The following is a 17,717-nucleotide window of genomic DNA, read 5'->3' as shown; positions in this document are numbered from 1 at the left end:
CAATCTCCTTCACCACATTAGGAAAGTTTTATTTCATTATTTTTTCAAACAGATTTTCAATTTTTTGCTCTTTCTCTTCTCCTTCTGGCACCCCTATGATACAAATGTTGGACTTCTTGAAGTTGTTCCAGAGGCTGCTTATACTGTTCTCCTTTTTTTGTATTCTTTTTTTCTTGTTGTTGTTCTGATTGGATGTTTGCTTGTTTTGATTTTTTTTGTTCCAAATCATTGATTTGATTATCAGCTTCATCCACTCTACCATTGTTTCCCTGTAAATTGTTCTTTATTTCAATTAGTGTATCCTTAGTTTCCGACTGGATCTTTTTTATGCTGTCGAAGTCCTCACTAAGTTCCTTGAGCATCCTCACAACCACTGTTTTGAACTCTGTATCTGTTAGATTGCTTACCTCTGTTTTGTTTAGTTCTTTTTCTGGAGTTTTGGTCTGTTCTTTCATTTGGGCCAGGTTTCTTTTGTCTCCTTGTTTTGGCAGCCTTCTTGTATTTGTTTCTATGTATTGTGTAGAGCTGCTATGACTCCCTGGCTTGGTAGTGTGGCCTAATGTAATAGGTGTCCTGTAGGCTTCAATGGCACAGCCTCCCCTGTCACCCAAGCTGCATACTCAAGGTATGCCCTCCGTGTGGGCTGAGTACACTGTCCTCTTATAGTTGAGCCCCAGTTGCTGTTGGAAGATCAATGTGAAGGATTTACCCAGGCCAGTAAGCTGCAAAAACTATCTCTGACCACTGACCACTGACCTCCACCCTTCGTGAAGGATCAGCTGTGTAGGGGCATAATGGTGGTGCTCCAACATGGTCTGTACTTGTCTACTGAGTGTGTAGGCCCTGGGGTTTCCCAGGTGGTGAAGGCCTTGGTCAGCCACCACCTGTGTTTGCTTGGGGCCACCCTGCATGAGCTCTAAAGAAATCCACAGATGGCTGCTACTTGTGCTGGGCTTAGAGGTTTCTAGGAGAAACCAAGCTGTGAACCTAGGCTGGCTGCTTTTAGTGCGAGGCCTGGGGCCACTTAGCAAGAGGTACAGGGGCTGGGGGCTCACTAGGTTGGCTGTTGCTTGTTTGAGAAGCTTTAGGAAGTTGGGAAGCATGAGCCAAGATCAGCCATTCATATTGAAAAGCCACCATTAACAGCTTGGTTAGACCTGTGAGTTGAGTGGGATAGAGCCTCGGGGGATCTTAAGGATGGGAAAAATAGCGTTATCCAGACTGATGGGCTTTTAGATACAGCACCAGCCTGCTGGCTCTGTGGCTTTGTGGGGGGTTCAGAAAAGGGACAATGCCTCTACCCACCTTTCTGTCTGGGAGAAAGCTGTCTCCCAGCTCTTGCCTTGATGCCAGACACTGTTTCCTCCCTGTATGCCACTGGTACCTTTCAAGCTGCTACCCCAATGCTGGAGCTCAAAGGGACTGACTCTATGTCCATGTGTGGTCCTTTTAGAGGAACTGCTTGGGACTCTAGAAGTTTCTTCCACCAACTCAGTCCACACTGGTTTTTACAGCCAGAAGTTGTGGGGACTTACCTTCCTGGCACTGGAACATGGGGCTGGAGGGGCCGGTGTGGGGCTGTGGCCCCTTGCTCCCAAGACATCCCTCCCAGATTTTTATCCACCTGCGGTGGATATGGGACCAGCCCATTCTACATGTCTGTCTTCCCCTCCTATGAGTCTGGATGGATGTGGTTTCTTTAATCCCATTTTTGCCAGATTTCCATTCAACTTGATTTCTGACAGTTCTGAGTGATAGTGATCTTACAGTTTAATTGTAATTTTGATGTGGTTATGTGAGGAGGCAAGCTGTGTTCGCCTGTGCCTCTGTCTTGATTTTGTTTAGTTTTTTCTGGAGTTTTGTTCTGTTCTTTCATTTAGGACATGTTTCTTTGCCTCCTCGTTTTTCAGCCTCCTTGTGTTTGTTTGCCTATGTTAGTTAGAGTTACTATGTCTCTTGGGCTTGGTAGAAGTGGCCTTATATAGTAGGTGTTCTGTAGGGTCCTATGGCACACCCTCCCTCCCTGATCACCCAAGCTGGGCACTCCTGGTGTGCTTCCCACACCCACTTATGGATGGTGTACACTCTCCAGTTGCAGTTGAGCCTTGGTTGCTGTTGGCACAACAGTGGGAGGAACTGATACCCAGGCTGATCTGCTGTCAGTACTGGCTGTGTCTACTGTGGAGGAGCAGCTGTGCAGGGGCCACCCCACAGAGTATGACTTACTTAAGCAGGTCTCTGGTGGCTGCTGAGTATACCTCTTGAGTGTGTCACTGTGGAGGTTGTTGAATGGTACTTTGACATGTTCTGAAGCTGTCCACTGGGTGTACTGGCTCTGGGGTCTCCAAGGAGGTGCAGGCCAAGGTAAGCTGTCACCTGTGTCTGCCTGAGTTCACCCAGCATGAGCTACAAAGCAGTCTGAAGATGGCTGCTACTTGTGCTGGGCTTGGGGTACCCAGGAGAGACCAAGTTGTGAGCAAGTTTGGCTGTCACTAGTGCCAAGCCTAGGGCCACTTAGAAGAGATATGAGGCACACCAAGGACAGAGGCTTCATGTTTGAGAGATTTTAGAAAAATGTGAAGCACAAGCCAAGAAAGGCCATTGTATGAAAAAGCCACAGAGAACAGCTTGGGTAAGCCCATGACCTGGTGGGGCAAGGTCTCAGGAAATCATAAGGGTGAGGCAAACTGTGTTAGGTTGGTGGATACTCAGATATGACACCTGCCTGCTAGCTTTGTCGGAGGGAGGGCTCAGAAAAGGAACAGTAGCTTCTGCCAGCACTTCTGTCTGGGAGAAAGCCATCCTCCAGCTCTCAGCCTGATGCCAAACAATTTAGTCTCTCCCTATATGTCCCTGGTGCCTTTTGAGCTAATGCCCCAATGCTGGAGCTCAGAGCAAGTGAGTCCAAGTAAGTCTGAGAGTGGGTGCTTTAAGAGGAATGCCTGTGACTCCAACCACATTCTGTTTCATTCATCCACAATCCCTGCTGGTTTTTTGAGCCAGAAGTTATAGGGACTTCTCTTCATGGCATTGGAACCCTGAGATGGGGAGCCTGGTAGGGGCCTGGGACCCCTTGCTCCTCAGAGGGGACCTCTGCAGCTGAGATATCCCTCTCAATTTTTATTCACCACATCAATGTAGAAGAAGCCCATTTCACATCCATACTCCTCCTACCAGTCTCAGTGTGCCTTTTTCTTTAAATCCTTAGTTGTAGGACCTCTGTTCAGCTAGATTTCAGGCAGTTCTGAGTGATGGTTGTTCTGTGGTTTGGTTGGTATTTTGATGTGGTTGTGGGAGGATGTAAGTACTACATTTATCTACTCCACAATCATGACCAGAAGCTCCAAATATTTTGAAACTAAGTGAATACCTAATCCTTGCCCTTAATCACTATTCCATGTGCAAGTATGAGAAGACAGGCTACATGGAAAAACTAAACGCCCTGAGTTATGGATCTACCAGAAACACTGAGTGTGTGTACCCTCTCCACCTCATATTAACTCTACGATCTTGGTGGAAGTACTTAACCTCTCTAAGACTACTACTTTCTACACAGTGGGCATAATAATTATTGTATTTTTCCCCAGGGTTGTAAGAATTAAGTGAGTTAATGAATGAAATATGTCCCACACCATATTTCATAGCTTGTATACTCAGATGTACACAGTGAACTTTCTCTCTTTTGGTCCTAAGTTTACACAGCTCTTGGGAGGACTTCAATATATATTCTTGATTCCTTAGCTATTTTTACTAGAAATTCTGTGTATTGAAATAATCACCTACTTTTATAATATATTTATTCAGTAATTCAGAAATAATCCTAAATATTAGTTTTCTACCAGTATTTGTTTTTATTTGGAAAATAGCATAATTTATTTTTAAAATCATATGTGTACATCAAATTTTAACAAATGCTTTTATTTCTACTTTGACATCTAAATTGCTCTTGGTTTTAAAGGGATCATCAAGTGACAGGGATTATGTTATAATGTAATATTTAACTCCATGGAAAGTTAGAAAGTGATATTCAAATCAACCAGAAAGATCTCACCTGAAAAATAATTAATAAAAAGACATTACTTTGCACATCAGAATTAGACACATATTATAAAACACTAATTATGCAGCTCAACTTTAAATAAAAATGGACTTAAAGAAATTAACATTCTAAGAATGCTCTGGAAGCATCAGGAGGCATTCACCAAGGAGACGGAGTTTAAGCTAGAGGAGAATATGGATGAATAAAGAGTGAAAAGAATTAAACCTAGAATGTGTACACAGATAAGTAATTTTACTTCGTGTAACTCTTGAGCTCTTATGTTATTCTTTATTTAAAAATCAGAATTTCCTCATGATTGTCAGAATTAGCATTAGTTATTGGATAAAGCAGTTCATATTTTCTATATGCATCATCATTTATTTGACATAAACAGAAGTCCTGCCATCTAAGATATTTTAAATAAATAAACAGCTCCTGTCAACATGTGAAAAAGACATAAACATGACATTGGCATGAATCCATCTTCTCATGATAAATAATGTACTGGCTTGGGCAAACCATTGTGTTTGTGGGTTCATCATTTTGTTCAAGATATTCAGATCGTGGAGGAACCAGCAGGGTCCTCTCTCTCTGCTGCAGTGTCAGCACGTAGAGGGGGTTCTCGGCATCTCATTGCAGCTTCCCTAAGTGTTAGAAATGCCACCTGAAGCTCATCATTTTGCTTCTCTTTCTCAGGTTGTACGAATTAAAATGCAAACCAGTAAATAGTAAATCACTCTTCTCTCCTCTATTTACAGTGCTTTTACTTTCCCGCCTTCCACCTATTTCTCTACCTACAATAGTTCATTTCAAGGAATAGTTCAAGGGTAAGAAGTTCTCCTGGCTTCCCGATTCCAGTCGACCAGAACATTCTACCCATTCAAGCAGTCAGCCGTGCCCCTTCCTCCCCTGAATGTTTCCTCTTTGTTTCATCTTTATCAAGGTGCTCTATGGATGTTCAAAATGGCCTCTGCCCCGTAATAAATTAAAAGAACTTTTTTAAAAAGTCCTTCTAAAATCCTTCTGTCTTTAATTTACAATTTGCCCTGGCCTACCTAATTTGTGTGCCTTCTTAATTGGAGAAATTAGTACATATTTTGATGATGCCTTTTTGTCCTAAGATAAGTATTTGGCTCTATCAATTAACCATACAAAAAATGTTTGAACAATTAATATTTTAATAACTCAGAACACATCTTTTTGAGCTTCTAAAAATGTTATTTGGTTGAAGTTTTTTTAAGGTTTCTTGTGGGCCATTTACTTTTTAAAATTATTCCTTGCAATCTGTCTAAATGTTTTGCATTTGATGTCCTTCTTTCTTGTGTTGTTGACTTACCTATCCCAGTGTGGCTGGAGCACAGTGATCAAAGGGGGCACGTGGTGAAAGTCAGGTTGAAGTCCAGAGCTGCCACAGACCTGCACAGTAGCACAGGCCAAGGGAGAAAACAGGAGTGGAATCCAGCCTGTGCTCTGCTCACCAAGTACTGTGCCTGGCATGGGGCTGAATTTGTCTAAGGAAGGGGTGCTTTGTTGATTCACACAAAGGTTTCATGTGAGCTAGTGGTGGCCCTGTAGATAGAAGATCATGTAGAGGACTATTGACTTGACACTCATGCACTGAGGAACCACTAAGCAGGAATGAGAGCATTCAGCTTATATTTTGTAAAGAACACTCTGCTGTGTGTATCATGGATTGGAGACAGGCAGCATAGAATTAAGGAGGCCAGTCAAGAAGTGATGGTGGTCAGAACTAGGGCAGTGGAGTGCAAATACAGAGAAATGGCCAGATGTAAGGCATCTTTTAGAGGAAAAATGAATAGGATTTGATGCTAGATAAGGTGTGGAGGGTAAGAAGAGAGGGGAATAAGAGATGGCACCCCAATTACTGACTTGCATAACTAGATGGCTGGTGGTTCTGTGTCCTGAGGTGAGGAGGAACAGAGGGAAATAGGGTTGTATTATGGTTTCTGGCTCAGGCCCTTTATTTGAGAAACCTGTGAAGTTCCTGTATTGCTACCAGGAGGCAGGTGGATGTAAGTACCTGGAATTCAGAAGAATATCTGTCCTTTTTTCTGAGTGTCTCTAAGGCTTTTCTTGTCCTCAGAAGTCCAATACCAACACATCTGACACATCTGAACAATTCTATCATGTTTGTAATTGATCATTGGCATCCTTTCCCCAAAACAATCCAGAAATTTATTTTGAGAGAGGCAAAACAACTTCTTGTGTTGAGTATAAATATAATTGTTTTGCCTTTGGGCAAATGCTCCAGATAAACCCACTAACCCCGGTAACTCCACATTGGAGCTGGTCTTCTGTCTGCATTTTATTAAATTTGAAGGGCTTCCCACAAACCTTCTTAGCAAACTGACTGTTTCCTTGTTTCCTGGTTTCAGTGTTTTCTTGAGAAATTTGGATTGACGTTTTCCCCCTTCTTATAGTGACATCAACCACAGTCACACTAAGTCAGGTTTGACAGTTTTTCACCCAAGTTGTCTGGCATTACCTCCCTGTTAGAATTTTCGGTCATGGCACAGTGTAAATCTAGAGCCAGCCTGTCACTGGAACCCCTTCTCTAATCTCACTAGAAGAACTCTCAGGTCTGAAGGACTCCAGGACTTTCTCTCTCGCTCCAGTAGGCAGAGCCAAAACCACTGGTTTAAAACCACAGGGAGAAAGACGTTGGCCCAGCTAAAGGAAAAACTGCCTAGTGCTTAGTGCTGCCTGAAAATGGAAACACCTGCTGGGGAAGGGGTGCGTTACGGTTTCTGGTGGTATGGACTCACAGAGCAGACAATCATTTGGTGGAGATCCATGGTGGAGACTGAGGGTCAGAGTGTAGAAGTCCTCTCTGGTGACTACTGAATCCCTGCTCATGCTACAGCTTTACACGGATGTTTCGTCCCATTTAACCGGCATAAGGACCCCCAAGGGAACTAGTTATAACCCCAGCAGTAGAAGTCATGATCACAATTTAACATCACACAAGTAGAAAGTGTCAGAACCAGGATTTAAATTCTACTCCATCTAAATCCAAAGTCTTTGTTCATTCCTTCCACAATTCATGGAAGCTTGAGAAATTGAGCTAAGGGATTTCTAAGGGCCCTGCCAGCACTGTGATTCTGTCTGAGTCAAAATATGGATATAGGCATCCACATGATACCTTTGACCAACTTTTCCTTGATCAACTTTCTGGCCTCAATCACATTAAAATGATCATCTGTAGCTCCAACACTTCCTATGGTATCCATCAAGAAAGGACCATCTTTGTATCCCCTTTGAGCTCTCAGCAGAACTTAGTCTAAGGACCTCAAAGTCTTTTTGGGGGGGGGGGGTTGCTGGCAAGGACTGAGTTTACAGAAGACAAAGCTTTTAGTATTTCTCAGAACTGTTAAAATATCCGAAAGTCTCTACTCATTTTTCAGGTCTTAGAAGGTCTTAGAAGATCTTGAAATATTTGACCCAAGGTCAATATTTCTGGTCTAAGTTCTCAGTCAAATTAAAAATAAATATATTAGAATTTTAAAATTATATTAGAATTAAAAAATATAAAATTAGATTAATTTTTAAATTACTATTACAATTTTTTAAAATATTAGAATCTGAAAATAACTTTAATTTACTGATTTTCAGTTAAATCCTATTTTCTAGATTGAAGCTGAGCTCACCAAGGAAAGAGCCCAACATTTACTTGAATTTGAGGAGCAAGCTCTTCTCTGTAAAGAAGAAGCTAAACTGGAACTTGATATTGAAAAGGAAAAACACCAAGAAATAATCCAAAAGTATAAGAAAGAGCGAGAGGAGCTACAAATGAAGGTCTGTCGTTATAATTATCAATATCATGTAATGGGTTTGAAGTTACATCCGTTGGTTATTCCGCCTAAGAACACGACAGTACTTACAACTCTGGTTGCTGTGCCTTGGGCTTAGCCTCATGGGAAGAACGGTTTGCATATTCTCCAGAGTGAATAACTGATATTAGCTATACAAGCATGAAACCCAGCTGTGTATAGAATTTTTAATAAAAATAAACATTTTTAAAACAACATAAATTATGTAACTAATAACTAGCATGACTAGGTAGTCCAACACATAAAATAGGCAACATCAAAAGATAATGAGGTGTTTTATATAATCAAAAACTTTCCAACAACTAAAGCCTATCTTCTGTAAAGATATTTTTAATTCTAAATAGTTTTGCTTCTTTTCTATTGTAGTTATTTATTTTTATTATTGTTCAATTACAGTTGCCCCGCCTTTAAAAACATTTTTTAAATGTAACTGCCTCCCTAATTTCTGAAAAATTGGGTCTGAAACATAAGATTTTATTAAGGTCCCCCTGTTTTTATAAGGCCTGAGTGTGATAATACGCATGTGTTTGTATATGTATGTGTATGTGTAGTGTGTGTACTAACCAAGGTGCAATGGGGAAACCCCTATTTTTGAATAAAATCATTAACAGTCTGTGTAAATTAAGTATCAAATGGGACTTACTGGCCTCTGCTTTGGTGTACCGGGGACATGGTCCAGCATTTCCAACAGCTCGCTGTGAGCACGAGGCAGGCCAGCTACATGAGCGTGTGGCAAATGCAGTTATCACAGGGCCCTGCACTCAGAAGGGCTATATATTTTGAGCTTAATACTCTGAAAATGCTGTTTTGAAATTCTTAATAATTCTATCTTTCAATTCCTGTTGTATAATATAAGTGAAATCCTGTTGAGACAATGGAACACATGGAGGAACCAGGAACCTGGACTCACCCCAGGCCCCGCCCATCCTGAGCAGGTTCTCTCTTGACCCCGCCCCCCATACCACCCCTGGCTCCTCTTGGCATGTTCTCCTGTCCACCCCTCACCTCAGAACTGCTGTCCCAGGGCCCTGGATGTCTCAGGGCTCCATCTGCAGGGGACTGCCAAAAGGCAAGCCCCAACTTGCCAGGGGTCACAGCTTTTCAAGGGAAGTCATAAGTCTAGGTTTCATAAGTAAACTCTTGATTTTTAAATGTTGACTCCCTTTTTTAAAAATCCAAACATACTCGTGGCTGTGTGAGCCTCCTCTCCCGAGGATAACCTGCTCTATTCAGCGTCACGTCTCCCCAGGGTGGTGGGCACTACTGTGCAGACCTCTTCCTTCCTGGATTAATTGAAGATAATGGAATCTGAATTTAATTTGTATAATTACTAAGTGTAGTAGATAGATTTCTTATAAAAGTTATTCTTAATATAAATTTAACATTTGGAACAAATTTTGGATATTTAATTCTTAAGTAATAGTTCACAAAATACGTAGAACTTTGGTCTCTGAATGTTTTCCACATTCTCCATGGGTTGGTTTCTTGCTATGCTAACATTTGTTACATGACAATATTTGTAGCATAAATAATAAGGATATGTTTTATCAGAAGCAGCTTTGTTCTTCCTGCTTTTTTTTGTTTTTTAAGAAGAGAGAAAAAAGCATTTTCCCTTCTAAAGACTTTTATTACTATGAGGAAAAGCTTCCCCAAGTTATTCTCTCTACTCTTTATTGAAAGGGACCGCCTTGAAAAGCAGTATATTTTAAAGAATTCTGTTATCATCTACAACTGCACTGTCTAATGTTGTAGCCACATGTAGCTACTTAAATTGCAATTAATTAAAATGAAATCAAATTAAACATTCAGTTCCTCAGTCACATTAGCCATGTTTCAAATGCTCATTAGCCCGTACTGGCAAGCAAGGGCCTGTTGTGCACGTCCCTTCCCAGCGATCACTGGTGTCACCTCGCTAGCTTGGAATTGGTTGTGGTGAGAGTATTTACGCTGCAGAGATCAGACACAGACCTAGCTTGTGTGTGAGTGTGTGAGTCAGTTGTGAAACACGCACCAGCGTACCACTGTCAGTAGCCACATGTGATGCCTATTGTGTCCATACTGTACTGGGCATCCCAGAATAATACTTCTATCATCCCAGAAAGTTCTGTCGGGCACACTGCTCTATAAGGTATAGTACCTGAGGTACCTCCAGTCATTATGTACAAGAAAGAAAAATTATCAAAGGAAAATTTATGGCTATGGTATGAGTAAAATATAATTGCTGTGTTCCTCTATGTGCATCCCAAGCATCAGGCATTTTAACTCACAAAGCTACCCTGTAGTGAGTCCAGACAGGCACCACATCACAGCTCGAGCTATTCTTGGTGACTTAACCCAGTTGCCGAGATTTATATATTTCCAAGGACACTGAAGTGATGAGTGCAATTCCGTTTAAGGTGGTGAAAACAAAAATTTTGTTCTTAACTTTAAAAAAAAAATTTGGAGGCCTACGTATGTCATAGGATTTGTTTTCATCTGATCAGCAGAGTACACTGATTATTTGGAATAAGCCTTTTAAAACCATGAGAACTCTGTGCTTACCTAGGGACATTGCCTAAAAACTAATACAAGATTTATCTTACAGATATCTGACCTAATCGCAGGCGCTACTAGAGATTTAAGGCTGGAAGTAGCCACTCTTGAAACAAAACTGCATGAATCCCATGTCCAATATACTGAAGAATCTGAGTCAAAGGAGAAGGAAATTGAAAACCTTAAAAATTTGGTTGCAGAATTTGAATCTCGCTTGAAGAAGGAAATTGACAATAGTGATTTTGTTTCAGAGGACTTGAGGAAGGAAATGAAACAGAAGTCAGATGAACTGGAAAGGGTCCTGCTGGCGCAAACCCAGCTGAGGCAGCAGTTCGAGCAGTCCCAGGAAGAGGTAGGAGGCCTGGCGGCACCGCTGCAGTGAGAGGTGGCACCGCTGCAGATGCTCTTTCAGAAAACACGCGAGTGAGAACACGAAAGGCAGCTTGGTGTCATGCAGAAAGCTCTGGGCTGTTAGTCAAGGGCCTGGGATCATATCCTGGTTTTGTCTTTAACGAGCCGGTCACTTAACCTTTCTGGGCCTGGCTTCCTTTTCTGTGAGATGAATGCACTGAGCTGCGTAATCTCCAAGGTTTTCTCAACACCCAGGTCTGCTGTGTTGCAAACGACCTCTTGGAACCTCTGAGACTAGTAGTCTTCATATGTCTTGCTTTTTTGGACATCTTTGCCAAAAAACTTTTAGAGGACTTGCTGCTTTAGTTCAAATAATATTTGGACAATATATCTTAAATGTCATTTTTCTTTAGGGATTTATCTTTCCGTCAACCTAAATTTATAAGGTACTTTACAGGTGTTGGTCTTCTTTCTTATATACTTGTGGTTATTTTAGCAATGTTTTTATTTGAACTGGAGTAGACATATTTTGATTTAAAATTTCTTTCTAACAAAGCCTTATCTCCAAACTGCTAAGCAGTGTGGAAGTGGTGGGTGCTACAGGCTGAGTGTGTGGCCTCTAAGAAATCCTGAAGCCGAATCCCCAGTGTGATGGCATTTAGACGTAGGGACTTTGGCAGGTATTTAAGTCAGGTGGGGACTCTGGGAGGTATTTAATCCTGAAGGCAGAGCCCTCAAGAACGGGCTTAGTGCCCTTATAAAAGGGGTCCTCGAGAGCTCCCCTCAGCCTTTCTGCCACCTCAGGACAGAGAGGGAGGGTGTCCCTGCATCAGGAAGCAGGCCTGCATCAGACATCCAATGTGCTTGTGACTTGACCATGGATTTCCTGGACTCTGGGTCTGGGAGAAATAAATTTGGTTTGTTGTTTGAGCCACCCAGTCGACAGTACTTTGTTATAGCAACTTGAACTAAGACAGTAGAGCAATTAATCTGCTCTGTGGTCACCTGAGTTATGTCACATAGGAATATTTGATCTCATTCATGAGAGAAGAGCAAATAAAGGCAAATCGAGGAAGATTCTGAATGTTAATGACAAGTTATCTTTTGTTGATTTTATGGGCATTTTAATAAAGATATAAAAAGGAAGTGCTAGTCATAACATTGGCTGTTAATAATTAAATATACCCTGTTCTTGCCATATTTAAATTATCAAGCAGAATAAAAAGTGTATGCCGGCATTATAATTATGAGGTGAACCTATTAATGCAAAGGAGTTATAAATTAAGTTAAAGTGGGAACGGACAGCATACTGGACCAACAGCAATGCTTTAACAACCCTGTAAAGTAGAAATGACTTCCATGTTACAGGCGAGGAACTGACTCTGGAAGGCTGAATACCTTCCAGGAGGCCCCTCAGCAGGCGGGGCCGAGACTCAAAGCTGCATCTCCATGACAGCCACGTTTCCTCTTTCAGGAAACCTGAGTTACAGTGGCTCCAAGTTTCACAATGACCCCAGGCTTAGCACTCATCTGTTTATCTTAGGCCTCATTTATTTATCTATTTTTTACTTTAAAGTAACAATAAGTAACCAGATGGTTAGGGGGTCGGATGACCGAGTGTCTCCTGCTGGAGCACAGCGTCCCTGGTAAGGGAGCTGCCTGGTCAGTGCGGGACAGAGTGGGAGGGAACAGCGCACCTGCGCTGCAGAGGCCCTGAGGACAGAGGTGATGCAGTTTTGCTTCGAGAGAGGTAGCAGCATTGATGTTCTACAGGGGGGACAAGAGGTTAAAGGAGAGAAAGGTCAAGGCAGTGAGACCAGCAGGTTTTCTAACTTTTAAATCCCCCGAGAAATGACAATATGGGAAGTGAGGAGTAACTTATAAACTAGGACATGTAGAAAAAGACAGAAGGGTCAACTTCTGAAAATGTATGCTGAGCATCTATGCAGGTACCAGGCACTGTGCTGGGCACTAGATATAACTATAACTGACAAATGCCATTCGCTGTTTTCAAAGAAGAATTTAAAGAAAGTTTTTTTATGAGTAATTACATTGACATGGAGAGGAAAGAATGACCTAAACAGAAACCTGTAATATGTAAAGCATAGACAGAAGCTAAAAAATTGGCCTTAAGGGCCTGTATTCGTTTTATATTGTTGCACAATAAATTGTCCTCAAATTCAGTGGCTTCAAACAGCAAACATTTATTTTCTCATCATTTCCGTGGGTCAAGGATCTGAATGTGGCTTAGGTGGGTGCTTCTGGCTCAGGGCCTTTCATGACGTTGGTGTCAGGTTGTCAGGGGCTGTGGTCTTATCCAAAGGCTCAGCTGGGAGCATTGGCTTCCAGGCTCACTCTGTGGTTGCTAGCAGGATTTACTTCCTCACGGGCTCTTGGGCTCAGAAAGCCTCAGCACCTTGCTGGAGGTCAGCAGCCTTCCTCGGTTCCTTACAGCGTGGACCTCTCCACAGAACAGCCCACCACATGGCAGCTGGTTTCCCTCAGAGCAGGCAAATAAGCAAGAATGAGAGCGCGAAAAAGAGAGCCCAAAATAGAAGCCACAGTCTTTTTGCAATCTCATCTTGGAGGTGACATCCCATTGCTTCCGCTGTATTCTACTCGTCGTAAGTGAGTCAATAAGCCCAGCCCACAGTCAAAGTGAGGGATTGCACATGAGTGTGAATAGCAAGAGGGTAGGGATACAGAGCCATTTTAGGACTGTCAATCTCAGGGCCTCTGGAGGTAATTTTGGCAAGCAAAACCAGACAAAGTGAAGAGCGAATGTCATTTTCAGGCAAAGGAAGCTTCATTTGGAGCTCTTCCTGCTCATTGGTTCTAAAAGGAAGCCACATAAAGATGACATTTTTACTTCTCTGAAGTAGGCTTTTGAAAGATACAGGACACCAAGATGGTATACGAATGATTATGGATCCTCAATGGGGAGTAGGAAGGGATCACCTCCCAGGGAAAGTTACCCAAGGATATGCCAGGGGGCAGATTGCCTTTTGCTGGGGTGAAGAGAGGGGAGGGTTGGCTAGATTTTCCATTAGAAGTTAAATAATTATAACTAAATGGTAGGAGTAAATAATTAAGGCTTCTTCTCTGGTTAAGCTTGCCAAAGTCCAGAATTTCTTATAAAAGTAGGAAATGAGCCCATAAAAGCATAGGAGTTACAGGTCAGAAAGAATAGAGTTTGCAGCATTCAAAGTGAAAAGCACTACTGTTTTGACTGTGCATTCAAGACACTTGAAATTTCTCAGGTTCTGGAGAAGAAAAGCCACATTTAAGTGGAGAACAAATTCACATTAGAATGAAGATAAATTAATAAGAAAGCTAATTAAGGAGAGGAAAGTCCAGCTCTTGTTCAAGAGAGCAGAGAATGGGTGGACTTTGTTTTTTATTGTGTGAGGAAAGTTCTCAAGGACGGGAGGAAGGTCCTGGCCTCTAAGGGGCAAAATGGGCCTGCCTGTGTGGAGTGGGGGTTCTTGGGGAGCAGCCACAGAAACGCGGGTCAGAGGTGAAGCAACAAAAGGCACAGGTCAATAAGAGAGAAAATGGAAAATAAAACTGTATGGGAAATGTAAATGTGAAAAGGGGGCCCCCTGAAAACTCCTCAGACAGAGCAGACACACACACAAAAATTACAGCATTAGGAAAAAAAGAGGGAAGTCAGAAAAGAAACATAGTGTGTTAGAGAATAGGACATTATCATTGAAAACCAGGTTAAAACAGATCGCATACTTTTTGCAGCCCCTTTGTCTCCCTACTGGCTCCATGTGAGTCCTGTCAGGACAGCATGGCCCTGCCGCTGTGGGCCTCCTTGTCATTCAGAGAAAGAATGCAGCAAATTAAAAAAAGAATACACAAAAACAATTCATGTGTAACTACCAAAGGAAAACCAGTACAGAGAACTCAATGTTTTTGTTGTCCAAAGACTATAGATAAAGAAAACAAAGGGGCAGAAGTTTTAAATTCTACCAGTTCCTATAGGCCACCTAATAAAAATAAAAGATATTAAAAAATAGAAAGGAATACTTTTGTTAAACAGGAAGAATTGAATACATAAGTTTATCTCTACTTCATCCCAAAACACTATAATGACAGTCAATTAATAAAGAGTGAATGAATTTGTAAGGAAAAGAAAACGAGAGGCATTGTCACTAGATGAACGAGACGTCAACTACATGTTGGAAAATGGAAAGCAACGTAGGGGTGAGAGGCAATCGGCAGACTATCGGACGGTGAAACCTAGCGCCGCTGGGGATGGGGCAGTGGGGTGAAGCCCTACAAGGAACAGACGCAGTTATGTGCCTTGACACTGGAAAGGCTCAGGAACTAGAGACACCAGATACCTCTGAAAGAGGGAGAGAGGAGTGGGTTTGAAAACTGGGATGTTTGAATGTTTGTAAAGGCATCAGATAGATGCTCAGATACCCTCCTTAAACCCCAAGCTGCCCCCACCCAGTATCCTGGCAGGATATCAAAGATTTATACTCTAGAAGAACAAAATGTGAGCGGTGTTGGACCTGAGGATACACATCAGCAGAGTATGGGATAAGGCTAGAATGAAAGTATGTATATTAAAGGGGGAGACCATCTAGTCCACTTCACTCAGTCACTTCCCAGAACAGACAACCAGGCTTACCATATATATTAATATCCAGGAAATTTTAAAAAAAGAATTTTGTATAGTAATGATTGGGGTCTCCCAATGAAATCCCTGTCTAGTCTACCCACTGAGAAGTATACTAGTCAATAAACCCTTACAAATGCACACAGAACTTCTAGTAACATTTGGGAGCTTTGAAAAGACAAGAATCACCAAACATTAGAATCACCTCTAATATAAAGAGAGAAGCCAGGATTGAACAAATAAGAACAAAAGAACTTTGCCCTGGCTGGTGTGGTTCAGTGGATTGAATGCTGGCCTACAAATCAAAGGGTCGCAGGTTTGATTCCCAGTCAGAGCACATGCCTGGGTTGCAGGCCAGGTCCCCAGTAGGGGGGCTGAAGAGGCAACCACACTTTGATATTTCTCTCCCCCCCTCTCTCCCTTCCCTCTCCTCTCTAAAAATAAATAAATAAAATCTTTAAAAAGAAAAAAAAAGAACTTAGAAGAAACAGATACAAAACAATGTGGGAAGCAAAAATGAACTTCAAAAAGAGCACAATTAATATCTTTATGAGAAAAGAGAAGATATTGCATAGATGAGACATGAACAGGAGGCTATGAAAAAGAACAACCATGAGTATTAAAATATAAGAGCTGAAGCAAAAAAATTAGTATTTGGGGTAGAAGATTAAGCTGAAAACATCTCCCAGAATGTAGAAGAAAAAGCAAAGAGATGAAGAGGAGAAAAGAAAATTAGAGGATCAAGCCAGGATATATAATATCCCACTAAATCAGACTTCCAGAAGGAGAGAACAGATAATGGAAGGGAGGACACTACCCAGGCTCTAATTCAAAAATATTTCCAACTGCTGAAGGGACATGTAGTTCTATTTTGAAAGGGCCTACCCAGCATAATGGATGGCAAAACAAACACATCAAAGCACTTCAGCATGAAATGTCAGTACCTTAAGGATAAACGTAATTATTTAAAAGCTTCCAGAAACGAACAAAAAAAGTCACCTGAAAAGGAATAGTAATCAATGACATCAGAATTCTTAACAACAGCAGGAGAAACTAGAAGATAATGGTTTCCAAATTCTGAAGGAAAATTATTTGCAACCCAGAATTCCATGTCCTGCCAAATGGTCAAGTGCAAGGGTCAAGTAAGGATATTTTCCGACATTAGAGTTCTCAGAAATGACTCTTCCCTTGCAGGCTCACTGAGGAGCTGGTAGAGGATATATGACACCACAATGAGGGTGAACTAAGAAAGGAGAAGAGATCGAAATCAGGAAACAATTCCAACACAGGAGAGAGGTGGAGGGAATCCCCAGGCCCATGGCAGGAAGAAGTCCAAGGATTATAGCAGTGCAACAGATTTAGAGAACAACCGGGCGAGGTTCAGCAGAAAAATGAGGGCTTTTAGAAGTATGCTTCCAGTGGAAAAAAAAGCTGGGGTAGCAAAATTACATCTGACAAAATAAACTGCAAAATGAAGATCATAAGAAGAGACAAAGAAGGTCACTACAGAATACTAAAGGGATCTATCCAGAAAGAGGATATAACTCTTATGAACATATATGCACCAAATATAGGAGCACCTAAATACATAAAGAAAATCTTGGTGGACTTTAAGGAAGAGAACAACAGTAATATAGTCGTTGCAGGGGGTTTTAACACCCCACTGTCACCAATGGAAAGATCAGACAAAAACCAACAAGGAAACAGCAACCATAAATAACACACAACACCAAATAGATTTAACTGATATTTAAGAACATTTTATCCTGAAGCAGCAGAATACACATTCTTCTCAAGTGCATATACATCATTCCCAAAGATAGACCACATGTTAGGAGAAAAACAAGCTTTAACAAATTCAAGAAAATTGAAATCATATCAAGCATTTTTGCAGATCACAATGTCGTGAAACTAGAAATTGGCCTCAATAAAAGTCTCAAAAACATTTAAGTACATGGAGGCTAAATAGCATGTTGTTAAATAGTGAATGAGTTATCAACAGGATCAAGGAAGAAAGCAAAAAGTACCTGGAAACAAAAGAAAAACGAACACACAACAACCCAAAACCTACAGGACACAGCAAACACAGTCCCAAGAGGGAAGTTCAGAGAATTACAGGTCTACATCAGGGAGACAGAAAAATCTCAAATAAACAATCTAACCCTGCACCTAAAAGAATTAGGAAAACAACAAATAAAGCCCAGAGTAGAAGGAAGGAAAAAATCAAGATCAGAGCAGAAATAAATGACATAATGACTAAAAAAATCCAAAAGATCAATGAATCCAGGAGCTGGTTCTTTGAAAAGATAAA

General features: G+C 41.4%; 1 protein-coding gene across 1 annotated transcript in view; it reads left to right on the top strand.

Annotated features, from left to right (window-relative positions):
- The window catches only part of LEKR1 (leucine, glutamate and lysine rich 1), a 154,228-nt gene that overhangs the window by 119,646 nt on the left and 16,865 nt on the right, over positions 1–17,717 (top strand). Inside the window, exons 11-12 of the mRNA XM_037046671.1 lie at positions 7,691–7,855; positions 10,475–10,774. Coding sequence (XP_036902566.1) covers positions 7,691–7,855; positions 10,475–10,774 — 465 coding nt within the window. The remainder of the gene's footprint in view (positions 1–7,690; positions 7,856–10,474; positions 10,775–17,717) is intronic.

The sequence above is a fragment of the Sturnira hondurensis genome, unplaced genomic scaffold (genome assembly GCF_014824575.4).
Source record: "Sturnira hondurensis isolate 20B ecotype Veracruz unplaced genomic scaffold, ASM1482457v3 Scaffold0005279, whole genome shotgun sequence".
Lineage (NCBI taxonomy): Eukaryota > Metazoa > Chordata > Mammalia > Chiroptera > Phyllostomidae > Sturnira > Sturnira hondurensis.
This window is presented reverse-complemented; position numbering and strand designations above follow the sequence as displayed.